Consider the following 25,758-nt stretch of genomic DNA (forward strand, 5'->3'; position numbering starts at 1 on the left):
TAACGCGCACTTTGTATTTTCAGCGCAACGCCGGGTTTTAACGCAACGCTTTTTAACGTTCGTGCGAATTAGCCCTAATTCGTTAAAAAAGCTCTCGTGCGAATGAGGCCTTAAGGCTAAGTACGTGAGTACAGCCGTTACATTCTATTCTTATAATGGAAATCACTCACAATAGTTTAGAAATTAAAATGTAATTCTACTTGTTTTTTTTTAAATTTTTCAGGAAAATGGTGGAAATTCGCGGTTCCAAATGGTATGGGAAATTGTCAATTCTCCTTTGATGATCTAGAAATCGCTCTGCATCATTGTTCAAATGATTAGATAGCCGCATATTTTCCGAACGCTACTACTATGTACTACTACTACGCTACTAGGCTACTATTATTTAATACTGTGACTTCTTAGATTTGCCTGAGATATAAAAATTGTTTGTTAACTTGTGCAGCGCTTCTAACAGCGTGTACTTATACTTATTTATACCATTTTATATGCAATTTTAATAATTATTTGATTTATTTTATTTGATTTAATTTAATTTATTCTTATTTTTAATTTAATATTTTTAAATTTTAATTTAGATTTAAGTTTATTTTATACAATTGTCAGTTGTTATTATACCTAATTCTCTGTAACTAAATTAAAAAAAAAAACATTTTGTAGAGGAGGTTAGGCAGGCGATGAAGAAAACACGAGGTCGAACTAGACGGAAACTATATATTGGTTCACCACTTAGTTTAGGTACAATCTTATAGTTTGACACTCCGTAGGCTTCCAGAACGCCCTGTTCCAGCAGATGTGGATGCAGGAGTTCGTGCCACCTATGAAGGTTGGTAGGTTTCCGGAACGCCCCGTCCCAGCAGATGTGGATGCAGGGGTTCGTGCCACCTATGTCGTTGGTACTACTGAAACCAGCGTTTAACTCTGTCCCAACAGATGTGGATGCAGAGTTCGTAACTCGTTTGAGTACCGAGCGAAGGAATCCGGAACTGACTCGGAATTCATTAGGGATTGATTGGGATTGCTTTTGAATTGCTTGGAATGATTTTACAAACATATGCTAGCCGATATATACAACTGACCCGCGGCTCACGGTAACGCGAAGTACCGGGTAACTAGCGCCATCTAGTTATCGGGTCGAGTACTGAAATCGGTGTTACAGTCTCCCCCTCTGTCTGCGAAGTCGTCCCGACGAGAGAGACAGGAAGTTGATTGTACGTAGTCGTTCTTTGGAGATCTTTCTCGATGGCATCGAGGAATTGTCGTTGTTAGCCTTGGTAAGAAATTATTCTCGTCCATCCAATCTCTTAAATCTCCGTTCAGGCTTTGTGTTAACAAAGCGCTTATCCACCCTCCCCCTGCACTGAAACTGCTCCAAGGACAAAGTAGCTTGCTTCCCATTAGGATTGAACACGTTTTCGTTCTTGGTAAGAAAAAATTTGGGTGCGTCGCTATAATTTTCCAGCTTTCCATAGCATCTTCATATAGAGCATCTAGTACAGGATAATAATCATCAAAAAGTTCAAAGTGTTTCCTCTTCAGTGGGCTGAGTGTCAAAGAGATGAGCGGACTATAAGGTTAGTCTGACAGCGTATTGGTCTGACTGTCTTCATGAAGCGAAGGCGAAGATACTGGTTCCATTCTAACAGAACGCATAGTGACAACACTGACATTAAAGTAGTTCAGAAACTCTCTTCACAGAGTTCAAAGATGTTGTGTGGATCCACGTCCACGGAGATCCACGTTTCGTCAAAGACCTGCTCGTCGTCCTTCATAAGTCGCCTGTAGATCGGCCACCTGTTGGAGCGCCAATTTGTAGAGGCGTTGGACCAGCCGCACGTTGGGCGCCAATTTGTAGAGGAGGTTAGGCAGGCGATGAAGAAAACACGAGGTCGAACTAGACGGAAACTATATATTGGTTCACCACTTAGTTTAGGTACAATCTTATAGTTTGACACTCCGTAGGCTTCCAGAACGCCCTGTTCCAGCAGATGTGGATGCAGGAGTTCGTGCCACCTATGAAGGTTGGTAGGTTTCCGGAACGCCCCGTCCCAGCAGATGTGGATGCAGGGGTTCGTGCCACCTATGTCGTTGGTACTACTGAAACCAGCGTTTAACTCTGTCCCAACAGATGTGGATGCAGAGTTCGTAACTCGTTTGAGTACCGAGCGAAGGAATCCGGAACTGACTCGGAATTCATTAGGGATTGATTGGGATTGCTTTTGAATTGCTTGGAATGATTTTACAAACATATGCTAGCCGATATATACAACTGACCCGCGGCTCACGGTAACGCGAAGTACCGGGTAACTAGCGCCATCTAGTTATCGGGTCGAGTACTGAAATCGGTGTTACAATTTCAATATTAAGTCAGAGTTCTGCCGAAAAAACGTGCGGTGATATTTTGTAGAGCGGACTCAGGGTAAGCCCACACATTGCAAAATTTCAGTGCGTGATTATTCCTGCAGTTTCTGTGACATATTATGTATAGAAATCGTATGAAGCCACACGCATTTGCGGAAAAACGCGCGAACGAGTTTCATACAATTTCTATGTCACAGAAGTTTGCGGAAAAACTCGCGCGGTGTAATTTTGCAGTGCGAGTTTACCCTTAGCGTAAATTATTGAACTTTAACTTGTTAGTAAGTAAGTTTAACAAAGAAGGTTTTGTGATAGTTATTTTACTATTATGTTATTTATAATGCATACGTTTTGAGACCTCACTTGCCATTTTGACTCCGTGTCAACTTTCACGACAAAAGTACGATTATAGTCTTTATTAACCCCCGACCCAAAAAGATGGGTGTTATAAATTTGACGTGTGTATCTGTGTATTTGTCTGTGTGTATCTGTGTATCTGTCTGTGACATCGTAGCTCCTAAACTAATGAACCTTGATTGATGAATTTTAATTTAGTTTGTTTTTGTTTGAAAGGTGGCTTGATCGAGAGTGTTCTTAGCTATAATCCAAGAAAATCGGTTCAGCCGTTTGAAAGTTATCAGCTCTTTTCTAGTTACTGTAACCTTCACTTGTCGGGGGTGTTATAAATTTTTAATTTACACTTGTTTTAAAGGGGAACAGTACTTTTGACACGATAATTGACACATAGAGCTATAATGGCGAGTTAGTTCTCAAAATTCACGGATACATTAGTGTCTTATAAGTGCTTCCAATACGTATTATAGGCGTTATATGCAATTCATATTATGTAAGATAGAGTTTGCAATAATATTCTAGTCGTCAAAGTGATTATAAAGACGTTCCTAATAATAGACGAACAGTATTAAGTATATATGTATTATGTAGTAAGAAAATGGCATCACTACCGGGACTTGGTCATATACCTGAGGGATATGGCTCTCGGGAGATGTTAAAACGACAACTCAATTAGACCATTTAACTGCAAAAATCTGAAGAAGAAAATCGGTCATTTCGGTATGTTGTTACATTTCATAAACTATACTCAGTATTCTATGATATCACTAGATTTGTGTATTGAAATGGTCTTATTGAGTCGTCGTTTTAACATCTCCCGGGAGTTAGTCATATCCCTGAGGGATATGGTCAACTCCCGGTTTTAGGTTTATGCCATTTCATATGCAACGTTCTGGACACCTTGCCTCGTTACAGTAGTCTAGACGATATTTTTGATTTGAAGGTAATTTTTTATTTCTTTAAAAACTTAGTTTTAAGTGTCTAAAATAGAATATTAACACAATTTTGTATCTTTAGGTAGAGTTACTTCAATTAAAAACTATAGTATACAAATGTATTTTTTCTTGGATTTTGTTTGGGTGCGGTCATTAAAGAAACTTTTGTTAGTGGAGTTAGAGGAATTGGGTCTGAGAAATAATATGTCTAACTTTGTAGTACCCAGCTCTAAACTGAACAGGCAGATCTAAATCTAATGCTTTATGCTATCCTATTCCGCGGAGCATTATAAAAGGGAAGACAATATATTTAAGAGGGCTCTCTCCGTCACTCGTTTCATACAATCGTAGTTCCAATTTCATTTGAATATTAAGCAACTAAAGTCCATGAAATTTTGCAGACATATTCTAGAAACTAATATCTATGTCTGTGGTTTTCCAGATTTCTGTTAAAATATTCGGTTTCAAAGTTACGCGGTCTTAAAAATTTTCATACAAATCTTTGAGCCCCTGTAATTTTAAAACTACATATTTTTAGAAAAATCTGAAACACCACAGACACAGATATTAGTTTCTAGAATATGTCTGCAAAATTTCATGGACTTAGGTTGCTTAATATTCAAATGAAATTGGAACTACGATTGTATGAAACGAGTGACGGAGAGAGCCCTGTTAAACCTTTCATTTTAGTTTAGATTAGAAGTTGAAAACATCACAATTAGCCTGTACGTCTATCAATATAAGTGTCAACATATTTTTATCACACGCTTGGCGTAGGCACAACCTAAACTTTATTTTCATTAGCATTTCCTAGAAACTAGTAATTTCCTTTTTGTTCCGTTTGCCGTCGAGACCCTAAACCATGGAGTTTTAGTGCTAAAAAAACGAGATATTTCACCGCGTTTAATAACCGCATCTGGTGACAGAAGGGCTGGCTCACTTGCTGCGTAAAGGATCGGCCTAGCTGTCCAGCGCGGAAATGCAGCCAGTATTCTTGGCACTGCCAGTATTCTTTAGGTTTTAATGTAACATTTTCAAAAAAATAAATAGAAAATATAGTGATACATTCAGAGATTATTTGATAACTAGCTGACGCCCGCGACTTCGTCCGCGTGGATTTAGATTTTTCAAAATCCCATAGGAACTCTTTGATTTTCCGGGATAAAAAATAGCCTATGTGTTAATCAAGTGTATAATCTGTCTCCATTTCAAATTTCAGCCAAATCCGTTCAGTAGTTTTTGTGGGAAAGAGTAACGAACAAACACACACACATACACACAAACTTTCGCCGTTATAATACTAGCGTGATTTCTGTTTTAGAAAGTGAGGCAATCATGATACCAACTAAGAAGAAATATCTCTTAATGTTAGACCGGTATACTTATTCTCAGATAAACTACAGCGAACGATGGGTATGCTCCTCTTCGAAGGCCCAAGGCTGTGCGGCAAAGATCAGGCAAATGCAGGACGGCAGCATCATCAGAGTCTTTACAGACCACAATCATCCTCCACCACAGTATATAGTGGAGGGTGGAGTGTATTTTAAAGTCTAGTTAAGTGAAACTATCAGTGGTTCGCGAAGCGATTAGCTTCCTCATTTCTAATCCGAACCGCTAGGATATGGAACGTCCTTCCGGCATCAGTTTTCCCTTCCACCTACCTACCATACCATACCTACCTACCACATACCTACATACCTAGGTACCATGGGTACCTACTTTAAAGTCAAGAGTGAATATGCTACTTCTAGGCAAGCGCGCTCCATCTTAGGCTGCATCATCACTTACTAACAGGTCTGATTGCAACCAAGCGCTAGTCTATATAATTAAAAAAAACACTAGAAATATCTACTTACGAGCATGTTATTTATAACATTAAAGATAACCTTATTACCTAATTACAGTGGACCCCCAGTAATCCGGCCCCTGTCTAATCCGGCACCCCCTGTAATCCGACATGTCTATTACATTGCGACATGTGTTATTATTGAATATTTTTGACAATATATTTTTATATTTTAATGTGTACATTTGTTTGTACATTATTATTTCCTAATGTAAAGTTATTATTTTTCGTAAGTTCTATAGCATTAATGACGTTAATATTGTTTAATTTACTAAATTTGACATACACAATGAAGTATGATTTGTACTTCAGAGTAAATATCAGATCTGTAATTTGTCGGATTACAAGGTACTCTTTTGTAAACATTTCCGGACTATAGGGGGTCTTAGGCAGTACTCTATAATCCGAAAAATTCGATAGTCCGACACTGCCCTGCAAAATGTTTGTCGGATTACCGGGGGTCTACTGTATATGAAATAAAATATGTATTTTCCAGTTTTGTGAGGGTTTTTATTTTTTTAATATTTAAATGTCGTTTGTTTCGATGAATTTTCAAAAATCCTTTCTTAGCGGATGTCTAGGTACGTCATAATAGCTATCTGCATGCCGAATTTCATCCCGATCCGGACAGTAGTTTGAGCTGTGCGTTGATAGATCAGTTTAGAAGAACTGGAATGAGAGAGTTCCCTCATTTTTAACCCCCGACCCAAAAAGAGGGGTGTTATAAGTTTGACGTGTGTATCTGTGTGTCTGTGTATCTGTGTATCTGTCTGTGGCATCGTAGCGCCTAAACAAATGAACCGATTTTAATTTACTTTTTTTTGTTTGAAAGGTGGCTTGATCGAGAGTGTTCTTAGCTATACTCCAAAAAAATTGGTTCAGCCGTTTAAGAGTTATCAGCTCTTTTCTAGTTTTCTTGTAGCAAAGAAGGTTAGATAACCGTTAGGTTCTTAATATTATGTCAATTGACAAATGTCAAGCTGTCAAGATGGACGTTGCCTAGATACATAATTATTTATTTGAAAATGATGTTTTGGAAAACTCAGATTCTTTAGATCGTAGGCGCGGAATAGTCCAAGAAAATCAGTTCAGCCGTTTGAAAGTTATCAGGTCTTTTCGGTCTTTTCTAGTTACTGTAACCTTCACTTGTCGGGGGTGTTATAAATTTTTAATTTACACTTGTAGATCTTCTAGTTCTAGTCGGGTTGATCCTAAATCGATGATATGTCAAATATTAGAGTATGGTGACGTAAGATCAATGAAAAATAGGGCTACTTTAGGGCTACCTGCGTCTTTACTAACATTTGACGCTTGTTTTGTTAGTTCCCTAATCAAAAGTTCCTTATCGTGAACTGTGGTCATATACATATATCATATGCCTTTGTATCGATCTGATAAATATCGTATCGAAAATATCGTATTGGATTTCTGAAGTAAAACTCTTAACTCAAAAGTAGGTTTATAATTATAGTTACCAAAAAGAAAAACAAGACACAGTCGACAGATATTTGATTTCACTGGTGGAATGGCTTGCGGAATGTATCAAGTTCAAAGATGAAATAAATAAATATCGTCTGTAAAGTCGATTTACAGACGATAATTTTACGTGATAACCTACAAGGACGCATCGGCCGATGGAGTGGAAGAAAGATATATGTGTATTCCATGCTCTCGCTCTCGCTCGTGTGTGTACGCTCGGTTCAGGTGGAACGTGACAATGAGTCATTGTCACGTTCCACCTGAACCGAGCGTACAGCTGACGTTCATCGATTTATAAGAAAGACGTCATCACGTCAAAAACACAACACAGTTTAATAACATTATTCGAGTGCCTATATTAATATAATATCAACAAAGTAATATTTACATTTCTCTACTTTCCCTCATCGTATTACAAAAATGTGAGCTGCATCATTACAAGAGAAGAATAAGTTTGATTACATTTTCAATCTTTGTTATTGTTAGCACTGTTGGCTTTAAAACTTATAAAGAGGTGTAATGAATAAACTCAAAAACTACTGTGCCGATTTCAAACATTCTTTCACCATCGGAAAGCTACATTCACCCTGAGTATAGGCTATTTGCCTTCACACGGATCCCTAACTTTTTTGAAAATATTCTATATAGGCTATAGAATATTTTCAAAAAAAGTTAGGGATCCGTGTGAAAACTTCGATAATGTACCTAACTCAAGGTGTGAAAAAATACCAAAAAAATCTTTATATTGCGTACGCTGCGAAACTATTGACAATAGACTATATAGTACAAAGTGATGTACCTACAGTTTTATAGAGGACATCAATATCTATGGGTGTGTGTGTTGTGTTGTGTGTGTGTGTGTGTGTGTGTGTGTGTGTGTGTGTGTGTGTGTGTGTGTGTGTGTGTGTGTGTGTGTGTGTGTGTGTGTTTGCGTACGTGCTCCCAAACGGATGATTTTTATTGTATGTTTGGTAATAGTTTTAAAATTGAATGTTTGATCGGAAAGTCCTCGGTTTAGGAGATGCTAAAAACTTAATAGAGTATGCATGTGTGTACTGCCTGCTACCAGTAGTGTGAAGGTATATTTCATTTATGTTTTTTTTTTTTTCAGTCGAACACCAACCCCATACCCCCAGAAACATAACAAATACGTCCATCAATAACACGCCTAATACTGGAGAAGTAATTTTACAAGTTTGTGAAGACCAGAATATGCTTTCAGACAAAATAGATAAGATGGTTAATATGATTCATAATCAGAATAAAATTATAGAAAATATGGTTAACAAAATGTGTATAATGCCTGTTCAATTAGAAGACATATCAGAAAAACTGAACCAGCCAAGAAACGAACAACCTGTACAAGTCACTTTATTGAAAGATGTCCGTCAAGATGAAGCCGAGAGCTTTTGCTTTAATATAATTGAAAACCAAGATCAGTTCGATGCGTTAGAAGTCAAACTAGGAGATAAATCCGAATACAAGAAACTTAAGAAACTAATGTCATTTTTATGCTCGCCTTCTACTGGAGGTGGTAAAACATTTGCTTATCGATTACTCGACACATTGCTTTCTCGGGAATTTATCTGTTCGTGTTCGTGGTCTGGTGGAAGCCGAGGAGAAAAATCGAAAATCGCTTTGAAAAACTACAAATTATTCAGGAAGTTTTTTTTTGACATGGTTCATTCGTGGGACGCGGAATTTACATTAGAAGCTTCAGAAATATTTTTCAAGACTGTTTTAAAAAATTCAGGAAAGAGAAAATTGATGAGGGATCTAAGAGCGTCAGTGGCGAAACGTCGAAAAAATAAAAATCCTGCAAAATAAAATAATGACTCTACTGCAAAACAAGGCGAAAATAATGTACAACGAGAACCAAACACGTTAGAGACGGAGGATACACAAGAAGTTAGAGAAGGAGTCGTACAGAATATTATAAGTAGTAACAGTCCACCAGAAAACGATCAGAACGATGTGGGCTCATTGTGCTAATTTTGGTAGTTTCATAGATGAATAAATAAATCAAGTTTTATAGATCTAGTTTTATAGATTTTATAGAGACTGGCAATCTCTTGCAGCCTTCGTTCCACTATATGTTATTACTAGCTGATGCCCGCGACTTCGTCCGCGTGGATTTAGTTTTTAAAATCCCTCGGGACTCTAATACGTAGTCTATGTCGCTCTCCAGGTCCTCAACTATACCCATGCAAAAAATCACGTCGATACGTAGCTCTGTTACGGCGTGATTGAAGGACAAACCATCAAACAAGCACCCTTTCGCATTTATACTATTAGTATGTTTAGTACATTAGTATATTTATACTATTAGTATGTTTAGTACATTAGTATATTTATACTATTAGTATGTTTAGTACATTAGTATATTTATACTATTAGTATGTTTAGTACATTAGTATATTTTTAAGGATAATGAAGTAACTTGGTTTGTTCTTCAATCACGCCGCAACAGAGCGACGGATCAAAGTGATTTTCAACATGCGTATAGTTGAGGACCGGGAAAGTGACATAAGCTTCTTTTTATCCGGAAAACCAAAAAGTTCCCGAAGGATTCTAAAAACTAAATCCACGAGGACAAAGTCGCGGGCATCAGTTAGTAGTTAATATTTAAATAAATAAATTTAATCAAAAATCACATCATACTTCATACTTCATACTAATATTATAAAGGCGAAAGTTTGTATGTGTGTGTGTGTATGTTTGTTACTCCTTCACGCAAAAACCACTGGACGGATTTGGCTGCAATTCGGAATGGAGATAGATAATATCCTGGATTAGCACATAAGCTACTTTTTATCCCGGAAAATCAAAGAGTTCCCACGGGATTTCTAAAAATCTAAATCCACGCGGGCGAAGTCGCGGGCGTCAGCTAGTAATGAATAAGCTAATTAACAGACTAAAAAAATCTTGATAATATTTTTGTATTCATGTGAGCTAATTAAACAAGCAAGAAATACTTACACTTTTTGATGTGCTATGGAGATTAATCGACCTCAATAGTTATCTATAAAGTTTTATGCTATTTGTATTTTTCTGTTAAAAATAATAATACTCGTAATATCCAAACGATACAGTGCACAATTACAACAAAATCTAGACAACCGCAATCTAACACCGTTCGAGATTTAGATTGCTAGGTTGCCTAGCAATCTAAATCATCCGAACATACATCGTGACATGAGATGTTTATATACATATATAAGATGTTATTGCGTGGTACTATTATTATGATTAAAGGCTAATATAATGCTAATGTTATGATCAAGTAGGCTTCAGTTTTCGTTGTTTTACTAACCAAAAACATCATTTTTTATTTACTTTTACTAACATTCGTGACTATAGGTACCTGCAATTCAAAAATGGGGTTTCTTGGTTTTATACCAATTTCATTTTACTCTATTTTGGAAATGTCCCATAGATTAATGTGAGTTATATAATATAATATTACACTGATTTAATGTTATTTCACCATTTTATATTAATATTTTTAGTATTACATTCTCAATTTTGAGATTACATCATTTTAAATTAAACGTAGCTTGTATGTACAACATATCATTAATAAGAAGATATAAAATAAAATATTATGCTATGATGTTAGATGGATAAAAACATTTTAAGGGTTTATTTTCATTGGTCCTTCTGTCAACACTTTTTTAAACCGAAAAACAAGTTATCCAACAATGGTTGTGTTGGTGCTGCCTGCTGGATTCCAAAATACAAGATAGTCCTTCAATACAAATGCCCCCCTGAAACATCGGTATTTACAGGAGAGTCTATTGCTATATTAGAAGCTACCCTTTTTATAGAGTCCCATAACGTACAACAGTCAATTATACTGACCGACTCTTTAAGTTGCCTGCAAGCACTTAAAGGAAATCCCTTCCGTAGTAAAGCTCTGATCTCCATCATCTTTAAAATCAAAGAAACTCTATACTCCTGTCATCAAAAAGGTCTCTCTGTTACATTGGCATGGATCCCAGGTCACTCTGGTATAAAAGGTAATGAGAGTGCAGACTCCTATGCAAAGCTCGCCACTGAATCAGGTTCTCTAACATATTTTAAGAATCACTCCCAGGATCTGCGTGCTCTTGCAAAAACTGACCTTATTAATTCTTGGAACACATTGTGGATTGAATCAAAATCGGTTAAAGGTAAATATTATGCTTCTTTGCAATCTGAAATTCCTCGAAGACCGTGGTTCTTTTTTCATCAAAATATGGTTCGTTGGGTTGCTTCAACTATCACCCGGTTACGTATTGGGCACTCTTGCACTCCAGTCCATTTGGCCAAACTGAGAATTAGAGATCACTCTTTGTGCGAATGCGGTTTGGATGAAGGGTCACCCTCCCATATCCTCTTTTCCTGTCCAAGACTTGTATATAAACTTTATGATGTTCTCCCTACTAAGATCCCTCGCCCCCTAAGTGTTGAATGTCTCTTAATGTTTGTGTTTAGTCCCTATGTAAAATTTTTGTGTAAATATATTAAGTCTAACAAAATAAAATTGTAAATTTGTTAATCTATTAAGTTTAAAATATTCTGTATATATTATTGTTTATGTAAGTACATGTACATAATATTTTTTTTTTGTGTTGTTGTAGGTTATTTACTAACATCATAACCCATCTAGTCCAGTTACCACAAATCGGACTGGGATTGTCCAGAAAAGACTTGGGTGTAAATAAACTGTTCAGCCTCCTTTGTGTTTTCTCCAAACAACGCGTCTTTGGCGAAGTGAATTGTGCTGTGTGGCACAACAAAAAGCCACTAAAATAAACAACAACAACAACAACAAGATAGCAGTGCATATTATGTAGATATCTACGGACTAGAAGTGGCACAAAATTACGGACGGACGGGCGGACGAACGAACGGACAGACAAACAGACAACAGAGTGATCTTATAAGGGTTCCTTTTTCCTTTTGAGGTATGGATCTCTAAAAATCAAAATAGTGGCCATACCATAGGCCAATAATCTTCGAACCCCTTTGTTAGAGTTGTTAGACTATATGACTTAAATGTAATGAATAAAACACAATGCAATGCAGTAATGCAGTTTTGTTATATCTTTACTAACGGGTACCTAATGTTGTTTTATTTTCAGGTTTCAAATACATAGTTTATTAATAAGATATCTACTCCACGTGAAGTGGGTTTTATTAGTTGCCTGAAAGTTTACGTAAAAATCTGATACAAGAGGGTTTAAATTTTTTTGTATTATTATGATTAAAGGCTGTTGTGATTACAGACTTATGATTATGTACAGAACATTGACAGAGTACCAATTGATGTGAGCTAAATGAATCAATAAATATGTATAAGTTCAATCATTTATTTTGTTTTATTTACAAAGTAGGTATGCAATAATGGGACGAAATAATGCCATTCTTTATGTTTAATACATACTAATTTGCATTTTATTTCCCGAAGATCTGAAATGACGACAGCGTTAGCACATTCATCCGAACTTGTAGCTTTGTATCTGTTACGGGCAACGTGATTAATTGGGCATTATTAATAAGGACCGGCCATTATTAATAATGCCCAAGAGCGATGGGCAAAGTGATTAATTTATCACTTTGACCGGCCATTATTAATAATTCCCGACGGCCCGTGGTCCATGTAATAAATCAGTGTTTGAGATAGCTTGAATTTATCACTTGGACCGGGCTGTATGAATAATTCCCTACTTGTAGCCGGGCAATGTGATAAATTGGACCGCGGCCGTTGGCAGGGGCGCGTACGTGCGGGGGGAGGGCCTTAGGTTAGGTTAGCTAAGGTTAGGTTAGGTTAACTCCTCTTCCATTGGCAGAGGAAGCTCGGGACACCCACTGCTGGTCATAAGATTATCGAAGCTATCCATCCCATCCTCGAGGATTGGACGAAGAGGAAGCATGGAGCACTCACGTTCCACCTTGTACAGGTTCTTACGGGGCACGGGTGCTTTGGAAGATACCTGTGCAGGGTGGCGCGAAGAGAGCCCACAGAGGAAAGCCACCAGTGCGGTAGTGTCTCAGACACGGCACAACATACGCTGGCAGAGTGCCAGGCGTGGACGAAGCCTCGCCAGTCACTGGTGGATATTATGGGGCAGGAGCTCACATTTCCCGCCGTGATTAAATCCATGGTGGACAGTGACAGAGCCTGGCAAGCGATGGTCTCCTTCAGCGAGGAAGTAATGACGCAGAAGGAGGCAGCGGAGCGGCTGAGAGAGGAAGCCGAAAGCTCTCATCCCATGCGCTGCAAGAGAATCGGGCGCAGGCGAGCTGCACACGACCGTCGCTTGCCCCCTTGAGTAGGGCCTCCGGGTAATAGACACGGGGAGTCTGTTACCCGCGGGAGAGTAGGTCCTCGAGTTGGAAGGCAAGCCCTTGTTTCCAGCGAGCCTTAAACGGTGTTGGGGCCCCTTTTAGTCCCAGAGCTGTGCCTGCCTTGGCGGGCACCGTTAGCCGGGTCGCAGTTCAAAACGCTCGTGTCCCTGTGCCCAGCAACAACGATTGAGACGGTAAGCCGTGGGGTTTTAGTCGTTAAGAGTCCGACATAACCACCTCGCCTCGCCGAGCACGGTGGTATCCATGAGGATTTTCCCACGTATAAAAAAAAAGCTTAGGTTAGGTTAGGTTCTTTCATTTAATTAACAAAAACACTACAGTTCACCTATTTTATTACTTTGCCCAAGACAGGGTGGGCATTATTCATAATGGCCGGGAAAAGTGATTAATTATGCTGTTTTAATCACATTGCCCAATTGAGTCGGGCATTATTAATACAGACCGGCCCTTATTAATAGTGCCCGGACTTATCAAATTGCCCGTAACATATATACCAAAGCGTGATGACTTCACCGGGTAAGTGAAGATGTCAATTTTATTTTGTATTTTAATACCATGTATCAAAACATCATTCATCGATTATAAACTTAATTTCAATAATATCGTTATTAGTGGTTAAAATATACCTGTCACAAGTTCTTGAAGATAGCTTATATTCTTTCATATGTAGAATTTTATGACCCTTATTTGTCTTTACCATCGATGTATATGGATGGGCCCTTCGAAGATAAAAAACGCGCTCAAAAAGTCAAGAGAAATTGCAAAAGTCTCTTGACTTTGTCAATGACGATGACGTAAGATTCAAGCGTATTTTTGCGGACGGAATTGTATGGGAAAGGCTAATCCATATACATCGATGGTCTTTACAAACGGATACTTAGAGTTGTTTTGTGTAATATTCTTATTCACATCAATTAAATCCATTTCGGCTTATCTTTTGGCCACCTATGATAGTGGATTTTGGTCAACTCTTAACATTTTTTTGATCATGTACAACTGATTTTCGAACGGATACGCATTAAAACTTTGCAGTGGTCCATACATCGTTACTTCAGCAGTCACATGAATTAAATTATGCACGTTGCTTGTGACATAATCGGCTCCATAAAAGTCTCTATAATGTCTTACAAAATATTTCAAAAGTTTATCTGCAAGAGGCAACATGTTCTGGTTCTTCAAATAACTATACCACAATAGAGAGTTAAGAAATGTGAATATGCAGTTGATTTTAGCACTTCAGGCAAAATAATGACACTCAATAATAAAAGAATGATCGGAATTCAGATGCCTTCCTTTTGAAATTTTTTTTGCTGGAAATGACCTCCTCTATCTCCCTATTGCGTTTGATCCACGACTTTTTGACCACCCTGTATAGTCAAAGTCAAAGTCATTTGTTAAAAATAATACCGAAATTTATTAAAAAAATACAAAGATGTCCGCAGGTACATTTACGAGTTATAAGATAAGCGTCTTCATTTCAGGTAGTGAAGCTGTCATGATACCAACTAGAAGCGGCAAGAAATTCCTTCTAATGCTGGATGGGTATACTTATTCGCAGATTAACTATAGTATGCACTGGTTTTGCTCGTCGAAGGCGCAGGGCTGCTGTGCTAGAGTGAGGCGCATGCCTAGTGGGGAAGTCCTCAAAATAAATACCACCCATACACACCCCCCGCCTAAATATGTCTTGAAAAACGGGCACTATTTTAAATTGTAAGTTTTCTGGACGGTAGCGTTTTCTGAACAACACAAGTATCGTCAATAGCGATCAAAAGAGCAGGCGGGTCTCCTGATATTAAGTGATTACCGCCGCCCATGACCATTTCTATAGATAAGATTAGATTCTAGATTAGGTATAAATTAGATTCTATAGATTTCTATAGAATATTGAAGGATCCGGTATACTTTTAAGCATACTCGTAGGTGTCGTTTTCCCTAAAGGTGCGTGAATACCGCGCCAGTATCTATCTAAGTATACGTTGTCTTTCCCACTACGCGCATGCGTGTCACCACGCATAAGTGTACGAATTTGTCTTCACTTTTTAAAATACGAATGTATCAGCAATTTTGCTTGTTTTGTATTAAATTGAAAATAGATACATCGGTGTTAAAAAGAAATCTCATCGATTTTCTACTAATCTGTTATTTTACACAGGCTGTCGTAATATGAATGATATGACATCACCATTTTGAATCACCAAATAATGTTTAACTGAGGAATAAATAAGACGTAGAATCTGCTAAAATTATAGTCCTCAGTTAAAATTTATTCTGCGATTTAAAGTCAGCCTTTAATTCGGTTGCTCGAATTGGTTTAGTGAATAGTTATTCGAGATTGAGTATGGAAAAGGTAGTTTATTACTCATTTAATTAATAAAATAAGTATGATATAATTAAAATTTATAGTAATTGTTATTTTCCCTTTGAAAATCTTTGATACTGACTTGTATTTACTTGATTTGTAAGTGATGCAGTGAATCTCAATAACATTTATTTGTATAGGTATTAGAACAGAAAAGAAGTCCCTCCTAATGATCGACGGTTATACGTTTTCGCAAATAAACCAGAGCGTCCATTGGTTCTGCTCATCTAAGGCCCAGGGGTGTACAGCTCGCATCAAGCACACTCCTGGAGGGGAAGTCATCAAGGTTAATGTTAGACATACCCATCCTCCTCCGAAGTATGTGATCAAACATGGAGTATACTTTGAAGAGTAACTATTTTTACTCGCAAATAATAGCTTCCCTTGTAACTTAGTATAGCTGTACAGTCTTCAAGTAGGTATATAAATGTTAAGACGGCGCTATTCTCGCGTACGAATCGTGAATATACAGACTTATTTTCGCATTTATAATACCTAGCATTTAGGTTAGTATTACGTTTTGGTAAAGGTGCTCATGACAAAGCAAGCGTACAATAGCTATAAGCTGATCGCATACTACTTCTAGAATAGGATGAGAACGCAACGCAATAGAATAATGTCCTCTCTATTGAATTTCGGCCACTGCGGCCAATCTCCGCAGACATTAGCCGTCTGCACGGACAATATTATAGCGCACAAGTCTGTAGTAGTAAGATGGGACGGCAATCCGACACGACTGGAGAGGGATCAGTCGCAGGACCGTTTTACGTGCTCTCTGAGGCTTAGGATATATAATAAAATATATGCGAAAGTATTTGTACGAAGATATTTTAAATTGTATCCCGAGCCTACAAATAAAAGGAAATGCATTGCAATCGCCGCGTGCGCAAGTCATTTTTTAACTGTAGTGGCTACTTGGTGTTGGCCCATCCAGTGTGAATTCTTTATGTGCTAATATTAGGTATAAGTAATAGGTGCTACTCTTATTAATATAGCGCCAAAAAAGCTGTTTTGTGGTAGAGCTATCTTTATTGGAGGCTTGAGTGTAAGTTTTTGAGTAATGGTTCGTTTATATACAGGGCAATCATCTGCCAATGTCTTCTTTGATTGGTGGATAGTCTGCACGCGCATGAGTGAAGCAATATGGGGGTCGGTACAATGTGTCTTCTCCTTCCACTTTCTTCTATCATCTACTCCTTTTACACGCATAATATCCTCTTTCATGCAATCCATCCATCTTTGCTTTGGCCTTCCTCTCCTCTTTTTTCTCTCCACATGCATATTTAACATTCTTCGGTACTGTTCAAAAAGTTACACTCAAGTTTTTGAAATACGAATCTCGCTGTTTATAAACCTCATGAAAATATATTAGTTAAATAAAAATTAAAGTCTCTTTTCATAGTCATTAAGTATAAAGACATTCTATAGATTTGAAGTTAAAAGAGCTTCTTAATATGTACAAGATAGTTAAGTGACGTGCGTGCAGTATTGTAAAGAGCTGGATTATCTTTATCTAGTATTTTAGCTGCGCCATCCTAGCTTAAAACTCGGGTGGAAATCTGAAAATCCCTGGTGGTGTGACTTTTTGACCGAAAGTCTGGATTTCAAGTTTCTAATCTCTCGATATGTGCGTTGATATTTCAGTCAGTCAGTCTTTGAAAACATTGTTCCTCGATGAATTTTTGATTTCTATATAGATTTTAAGTTTTCAATTTGTTTCGATTAAGGCAATAATGTTCTCTTTTGAAATTTTTTTCGTTATTTTATTTGTTTGTAGTTTTTGTATTTGTAATGAAATACATTCTTATAATGGACTGAAAAATGATTTTTCTCTTATGATGTCAATATTATCAAAGGTGTCTTCTATGCTTTTTTTCCAAGTATGTACTTACTGGGCAATACTCGAAGTCGAAGTAACGAATAGTGGTACAGAAGTTGTATAAATCTATATTAAGTTGGTCTATGTGAAGAGTATATTTATGTATACCTAATACCTATGTAGGTATAATATGTATAGCTGCAAATGCGACTCCTCATCTTACAGTTCTATAAGTTCTTAAATATGGGTTGCCTGGAAGAGCTCACTGTACTTATGAGGTTGCCCTTTGTTAAGTTCATCCTGTATTTTTTTGTTTCTTTATATTTCTCTAGTATTAAGCAAGATAAACGGATTGGTATAATGTAGAGCTTATCACTAAAATCGTTCGATATTTCAGACGTGCAGTTCATACCGACGGAGAAGGGGAAATACATTCTGGTGCTAAAAGGTTTTACGTATTCCCAAGTCGGTGGAAGGTTCTTCTACTGTTCCTCCAAGCATATGGGCTGTAGAGCGAGAGTGCGCTACATGGCAGGGAAGCTGGTTGCATCAGGAGATGAGCACAACCACGCTCCTCCATCCCACGCGCGATGTGGGAATGGGGCCTTCGTACAGCTACGACCACGATCTCAAACCCTCAAATTCCCACCTATTTCCTCAGCGATCCTCCCTTCACCAATCACTTACCCTCGAGCAGCATCCCTCGCCCTCCACGCTTTAAATTTCCCGAGAATCTTGCCCAAAACAGACTTATGGCCACGGCCGACTGAAGAAAAGAAAGATCACTAGTATTTATAGGAAATGTGTAGGTAGAGTAAATTTTTTTATCATAAGTGTATAAAGTAATGTGACATGAACGTTTGAGTTAAATGTTGACATAAATCGTAAAGTAAGCTGCTGCTGTAAGATAAGTGGTTTAGTTGTTCAGTTTCGCAGGTGCCAGAGGTGTAATATAAAAAACTTAGTGCTGGAATATGCTGCAATTTTCTAGCATTTAAGCCTGCTGAATTGCTATAATTTCTGCTTGATGACAATCATGCTTGGTTGAATTCAATATTGTGGTGTAGGCTGGAGCGTGCTTTTCTAGAAGATGCCTATTCAGTCCATGCCAGTAAATTCCTCCAACGTGGCCGGTAACACAGACGCCGCCAGGAAGGGCAAAGAGCAATCAAAGAATGAAAACTTTTAGATTCGCAACTCACCAATTTTGCTAGAATATGTATCGGAAGAGAGGTTTTTTGATTAATAAAGAGTTAGATAGACCATGTTTCCAGTCACTTATAAAATTCGCACAAAGAGCACAACGGAATCATGCGACCGAATCACAAATCGTACAGCAGCATTATTCGAGACAATTGTTAAATTTTATCAACGAAACGGAACGACGAATGTTTATATAGTTACGTAAACACTAAACTATTTTATGATCTCTAAAAGTCTATGTAAATACTAAATTTAGAAAAGCTGTGCTGTTAGACATAGTGCTAGGTCTCGATGTGGGTACATGCTCGACATGCACGTTTTGGCTAAATTAAGCTTTAGTAGAGACCATACACTTGGCGTAACTAGATAATCATCATCATCATCATTATGATCAACCCATCGTGCATCGGCTCACTAGAGATCATGGGTCTCCTCTCAGAGTGAGAAGGGTTTTGGCCATAGTTTACCACGCTGACCAAGTGCATATTGATAGATTTCACACACCTTTGAGAAAATTATGGAAAACTTTCAGACGTCAGACGTGCAGGTTTCTTCACAATGTTTTACTTTTATACATATAAATAAATAAAAATCTGAATGTTCATATATTACTCCACTTGGTGAAGTAATCTTATTTTGAAAGCAGAAATTATTAATTATTATTTGTTCATGACTACATTTTTTGTGATGTAACCACAAATTCACGGTTTTCGGATTTTTTCCCTTATGTGTGCCATAAGACCTATCTACCTACCTTTCATGATTCTAGGTCTTTGGGAAGTACCCTATAGGTTTCTTGACTGACACGACAGACACTTTATGGGTTCCTTTTTTCCTTTCGAATTACGGAACCCTAAAAATCGATCGATGATTGATCGAGCATGTATCTGCGTTGGGACCTAGCTCAAGCTTAGCTTTGGGTGATATCTCACTAATACGTAATCTTGGTGATATTTTTAGTAAGTAAATTATGAGCCTTACGATATATTATATTATTATTCATTCGTTAGAATGATTCTTCTACTTAGAAATGTTATTTTTGACTATCGTTTGTACCTATATTTTTTATTTAATTGTTTTATTATTATTATAGACTGCTGTAAGGATATGAATTAAATTTTGCTTAAAGTACTTATATTGTTTTTATTTTGCAAACCGTACCTATTTACTTATAGTTTTTTTAATTGAAAATATTACAATAATTAAAGCTAGCCTTGTCTAATTACTTACTGCACAAATCATGCTCGTGTGGAATGATGCCAAGAATACTGGCTGCATGTCACGTTGGACAGCCAGGCTGATCCTGCAAATGGGGCTATCCACCGCGGTATTAGTCGTGTATTGAAAAGAAAGCCGGCAAAGTCGGACTCGCATGCCCAGGGTTCCTTACACGGCATTTTTGCGATATTTTCCACGATGAATCAAAAACTATTATGCATAAAAATAAATAAAAAAACTGTTTTAGATTCTATCTACAGGTAAAGCCCTTTCATATGATACCCCACTAGGTATAGTTATCTTACTTTGATTATTGAAAATACTAATTACTTGTTTATGAACACATTTTAATTTGTTTTTTGTGATGTAACCACAAATTCACCGTTTTTTGATTGTTCCCTTTTCTTGTGCTATAAGATCTACCTATCTACCAAATTTCATGATTCTGGGTCGACGGGAAGTACCCTATAGGTTTACTTGACAGACACAACAGGGGGACAGACGGACAGACAGTCAAAAAATGATCTTATAAGGGTTCCTTTTTCCTTTTGAGGTAGGGAACCCTAAAAACAATTCGTTTTGTCTTATTTCAAGTCAATGATGTGTTTTCTATTACAGGTATAGAGTTCCGTATAAACAGCCGAGGTAATCGCTATTTATGTATAGGGGTGTACAGATACCGACGCGAGTATCAATCCGGGGAGCGAATATCCTGGCGGTGCTACAAGAGAGGCTGTCCGGCTACTGCTACTACTATCGAATATGAGTTGATTGCGACCAGAAATGAGCATATTCATTAGGGGTTCCTGTCACAAGTGTAGTGGTCGCCATCACCACTAAGTGAGTACCACGCGTTATTTTCGGAAGTCCATGATATATACAGGGTGTTTGGTAATTAGTATATAATGACGACACGTACCTGCTACTTTGATCTGATAATCACAATGCTGAAGTATAATGACGAAATAAAATTATAAAAATTTCCATACAAAATTAAAAAAAAAAATATGTCAAAGTTTTCATGACCCTAACGTGCCTTAACTAACTGAGATCGTTGGCCATCTTTAGATAGGCCGAGGCCAACAGTCTTAGTGAGTTAGGGCACATTAGGGCCATGAAAACTTCATAAAAAAAAATTGAAATTTTGTATGGAAATTTTTATAATTTTATTTCGTCATTTTACTTCAGCATTTTATTTATCAGATCAAAGTAGCATGGGTACGTGTCGTCATTATATACTTATTACCAAACGCCCTGTATAAGGAACCTAAAACTTAATTTGATAAATCAACTGAAACGGACAAATATGTATGGTGCAACATGCAGCATGCGATATGCACCGCACGCTGTACTGACCATTATAAAGAGGGTGGTGAAAAGTTAGATGAGGAAGGATGATCGGGTGTGATGACGCTTACTTGAGACGACCTGTTAGAAGATTGAGTTTTATTTCTATTTTTTTTTTGGTTTTTTTTTTGCATCACCTGGTCAAGTTAGTGGTTAAACGCAGACGTCTTACAAAAATATTGTTTAATAGATTAGGTATAGTATTATTCGCTTAATGTACAAGGGTGTGCCTTTAATTAAATATGTTATTTAAATAAGTTTGTTGCATAAGTTTCTTTTTTCATTTCCCATCCTATTTAGTTTCGTATCACTCGTTTATCTTTTATTGACATACTAGCTAATGCCCGCGACTTGGTCTGCGTGGATTTAGATTTTGAATGGAGATAGCTTACACCATGAGTCCTTAGCCTAGTTTATACCATAAGCTATCATGAAAAATCAAAGAGATTTCACGGGATTTTTAAAAACCTAAATCCACACGAATGAAGTCGCGGGTATCATCTAGTACAATACAGAGTGGAACTTGAACGTTAGCAAAAACGAAGACAGGTGATATTACTAAGGAATTTTTAAGATAATTTGTATCTTGGCAATCGATACATGAAGGCGTTTTTCAGTCAAAAAATAACATAGTCAATAGTAACAATGTGTTGTTTATTGCCACAGATTTCCGATTTTGTCGGGGCAAGCGAGGCTTTCAATATCTCGTTATTGGTAACTATGAATATAGGCGTGGGTATGTGGTGCGCAACCGAATAACGTGGAGATGCTTGAAGAGGGGATGTCCAGCTACAGCGTGTACTGTGGGCAAATCCCTGGTTGGTACCAAGAGAGAGCACAATCATGAGTCTTTTGAACTAATTCTCATGCAACCTCTGAAGACAGAAAGTACCTAAAAGCCTTACAGACGTATTTTTATGCCAAAAATATACTTAAATAGTTAGAAAAATATATTTGTGACAACTTTATTATAAATCTTTATTAGAATCTAGGGGACCAAAAGAAAAAAATGTTGATTTTTTAGCTATAAGTTTGTTCTTTCTGGGGACTTTAAAAAAATCTGTTGACTAATAAAAAGTGTTTAATTTCAATAAAAGTTGATTTGGTTTATTTTAAACACCCTATAGGGAAAGCATAAACGGCCGCGAGGCATGGGTGGGTGCGTGCGTCTTATATTTTGTACTTTCGTCATCTACTTAGGCCAAAAAATACCTAAGAATTTGACGACCTACCTGGCGCAGTAGTAAGCGCTGTGGTCTTAATAGAGGTCCCGGGTTTATTCCCGGCTGGGGTTTGGAATTTTAGAATCTCTAAATTTCTGGTCTAGTTTGGTGGGAGCCTTCGGCCGTGGCTAGTTACCACACTACCGATAAAATCGTGCCGCCAAGCGTTCCGGTACGATGCCGTGTAGAAACCAAAGGAGTAATGAAAACTGCCTTAACCCTTCTAGGTTAGCCCGCAAGGGCTAACTTGTATCTGACATGGACAGACGGACGAACAGCGGAGGCTTAGTAAAAGGTTCCCATTGACAACCTTCCCGTACGGAACACTAAAAATACGCCTTTTATGGTTCTTGCATTTTCGCCGTGTAAATTCCTCGTTAATTCTTTATTTCTGTTACAGATGCAATATATGAATTGAACCAGCGTGGAACTCGGTGTCTAGTTATCGGAGACTATAGATTCAGACGCGGTTACCAAAGAAGCAGTCGAATATTATGGAGATGCTCTAAAAGATTCTGTCCAGCCACTGCGTCTACTGTTGATACACATCTGGTCGCAACTAGATACGATCATAACCATTAGCATAGAACAAAGGATATTCCTAAATATGAAAATAACACACGACATCAGAGAGAGACGTCGGGCGAATTTCCATCCTTATGTCGTCGACATTCCATCTACACGCACGAAACGTTTTGCGTCGTCATTCCTCATACACATGGCTACGGTTTGGAATACTCTTCCGGGATCTATGTTTCCTACCAATTATAATCCGGGTATCTTTAAAACAAGAGTAAATACTAAATAGGCATCTTTTAGGTAAACGCGTCCCATCTTAGGTCACATCATCACTTTCCATCACATGTGATTGTGGTCAGCGTTTGCCTATAATGAATAAAAAAAATGGTGCCTGCTATGAAACTCTTATCTGAATTTGAAGACTGACGTTTGACGACCTCCCTGGCGCAGATGCCACCCAATCGAACATTCAATATCATTTCATTTATTTATTTATTTCATTCATAGAGATATAATTATTTCATTGTTGTCATGTACATTTTATAGTCAACTTAAAACTAAATATAGGTACATGACGCCCCGCCAAGGTATCGCAATGCACAATATATATTACATATTTTTTATAACATAATCATTAAATTATTTATTATCTAAGACAATAATCATTAGAAATTAAGATTCAAATAATGTTAAATTATTATTTATTATTCACATATTCTAGTGCTGATACCTTGTGAGGCTATTTGAATGGGTATAACTTGATAAAAATGTAATTTAATTAAATAGTTATAAGGATAGAAAATCCAAAGTTTATTGAACATAGTTACGTTGTTTTGTTCTTTAAGTTAAAGTTTAAGGTTTTTAAACCTAAACCAAAAAATGAAACAAATAGTAGCAAATAATATTTGTTGATTTATTTGTTAACTTGAAGTTATTATAGAATAAATATTTCTTGTTCCACTTAACTTGTTTTAATTAAATATTTTTGTCTACGAAAATCCATACTAATAATATTATATACGAAGGTGTGTATGCCTGTTAACTTTTCACGTCCCGTCCGCTTTGACGAAATTTGTGAAAGCTTGTATCGCAGAGAACGAAAAATATATGTACTGTTCACGACAGGTCAACATGGCAATCGGGGTATAAAGCGGGGTATAAACGCCCACTAATAAAAGGCAGAAGAAAGTTTGATATCTTTTATTTGGTAAAAAAAGTTACATGCAAAATACAAATGACTAAACAAAATAGTCCATAGACTAGAATATAATAGTTCCATTGGGCAGTGAAATTGTGGTTACCTTCCTGCTTCACAGTACTTGATATAATATCTATTAGACAGTGACACAGTCCTGTTTGAGACCCTCTCGCTCGGCTCGCTTTTCCGTTTAGCCATCGATGTATATGGATAGGCCCTTCGAAGTTAAAAAACGCGATCAAAAAGTCAATAGAATTTGCAAAAGTCTGTTGACTTTGTCAATGACTTTGCAAAAGTCTATTGACTTTGTCAATGACGATGACGTAAGATTGGGAGGCTAATCCATATACATCGATGCGTTTAGCGTGATTGTATTGGAAATTGGACTTTATAACATTGCTACAGAATTTATTTTTGCTGAGAAGCATATCTCTGTCGCGAACTAAGTAAATTATGCTTCTACTAATATACTACTAAGTATAATATATTCAGGAAAATCAGAGTCCTAACGAGCTTTGTAGAATAGAATAGATTTTTATTCAAGTAGGCTTTTACAAATGCTTTTGAATCGTCAAAATAATTTACCACTGGTTCGGAATGCCGTTCCTACCTAGAAGACCCAGCAAGAAACTCGGCGGTTGCTCTTTTCAACTGTTCAATTTACAATAATTGGCCATACTATACAAGAAAACGTAGAAACTAAAATCCCCGTGGACGAAGGGCATGACCTAGATTTTTTAAGGTAATCCATATAAAAGTGGAAGTGAAAACTATTTTATGTTAGTTAGTATTTATACCTACTAGAATAAGATACTTAACCGAGTTTTTCAAATCAGGTACAACAGCCGCATTCTACCTATCGTCAAAAGGCACGGTGCGCCTCGTGTTCCAAGGGGTCCACTTCTCAAAGAATTATCAAAACGGGAGCAGGATATCCTGGAAATGCAACAAGGCTGGTTGCATAGCACGTGTCAACACTATAGACGGGCAGATCGTCGCTGTGAAGAACAAGCATAACCATACGGGCACTGTAAAGTAAATAAAAAGATAATTGTGTCAATCAAAAATTTAAATCACCCCCGACAAAATTACTATTATATTGCATTGTAGTCAAGATCTAGGCGATTTGGATCGGACATCGATTGAGAAAACAGCTTATAATCCTCAAACTGTTGAACAGATTTTCAATGTTGTATAGCAGCCGGCGTTACTTTCGGAAGTCCATGATATATAAGGAACCAAAAGCTAAATTGACTATAATCTGCTAAACCATACAAATTTGTATGGTGCAACATGCAGCATGCGATATGCACCGCCCGCCCACCCACAATCGCCGCGCTCCGGTGTCGGGGCGAAACATTTGTGTCGAGTGGTTTTGGAATTTTTGTGGTGCTGCGTGGTGGTGTTGCGTATTGTTTGCTTGGTGGCTGGCTTTTCCTGCATGTTTAGCAGTGGGGGGCGGGTGGTACATATCGCACGCTACATGTAGCACCATACAGATTTATCTGGTTTAACAGATTACAGCAAATTAAGCTTTTGGTTT

At 37.4% G+C, this 25,758-nt stretch overlaps 1 protein-coding gene and 2 long non-coding RNA genes across 14 annotated transcripts in view; 1 reads left to right on the forward strand and 2 right to left on the reverse strand.

Moving 5' to 3' along the window:
* LOC123868946 (protein tramtrack, beta isoform-like) overlaps window positions 1–25,758 on the forward strand; it is a 451,090-nt gene that overhangs the window by 100,067 nt on the left and 325,265 nt on the right. Inside the window, exon 5 of one of the 12 annotated variants that reach the window (XM_045911657.1) lies at window positions 17,905–18,311. The exons of 10 other annotated variants lie outside the window; for them this stretch is intronic. In XM_045911657.1, coding sequence (XP_045767613.1) covers window positions 17,905–18,296 — 392 coding nt within the window. In that variant the 3' untranslated portion in view covers window positions 18,297–18,311. Of the gene's footprint in view, window positions 1–8,083; window positions 8,815–17,904; window positions 18,312–25,758 lie in introns of those variants that run through there. One more of the 12 variants, XM_045911644.1, reaches the window with a different exon arrangement.
* LOC123868971 lies at window positions 1,890–10,657 on the reverse strand. The gene is made up of 3 exons (XR_006796772.1): window positions 10,282–10,657; window positions 7,510–7,511; window positions 1,890–1,940 (listed from the first exon to the last, which is right to left on the reverse strand). It is a non-coding gene; the product is annotated as an uncharacterized LOC123868971 (long non-coding RNA).
* LOC123868987 lies at window positions 16,914–23,298 on the reverse strand. Its single transcript, XR_006796787.1, has 3 exons — window positions 23,169–23,298; window positions 18,157–18,163; window positions 16,914–16,925 (listed from the first exon to the last, which is right to left on the reverse strand). It is a non-coding gene; the product is annotated as an uncharacterized LOC123868987 (long non-coding RNA).

The sequence above is a fragment of the Maniola jurtina genome, chromosome 10, assembly GCF_905333055.1.
Source record: "Maniola jurtina chromosome 10, ilManJurt1.1, whole genome shotgun sequence".
Lineage (NCBI taxonomy): Eukaryota > Metazoa > Arthropoda > Insecta > Lepidoptera > Nymphalidae > Maniola > Maniola jurtina.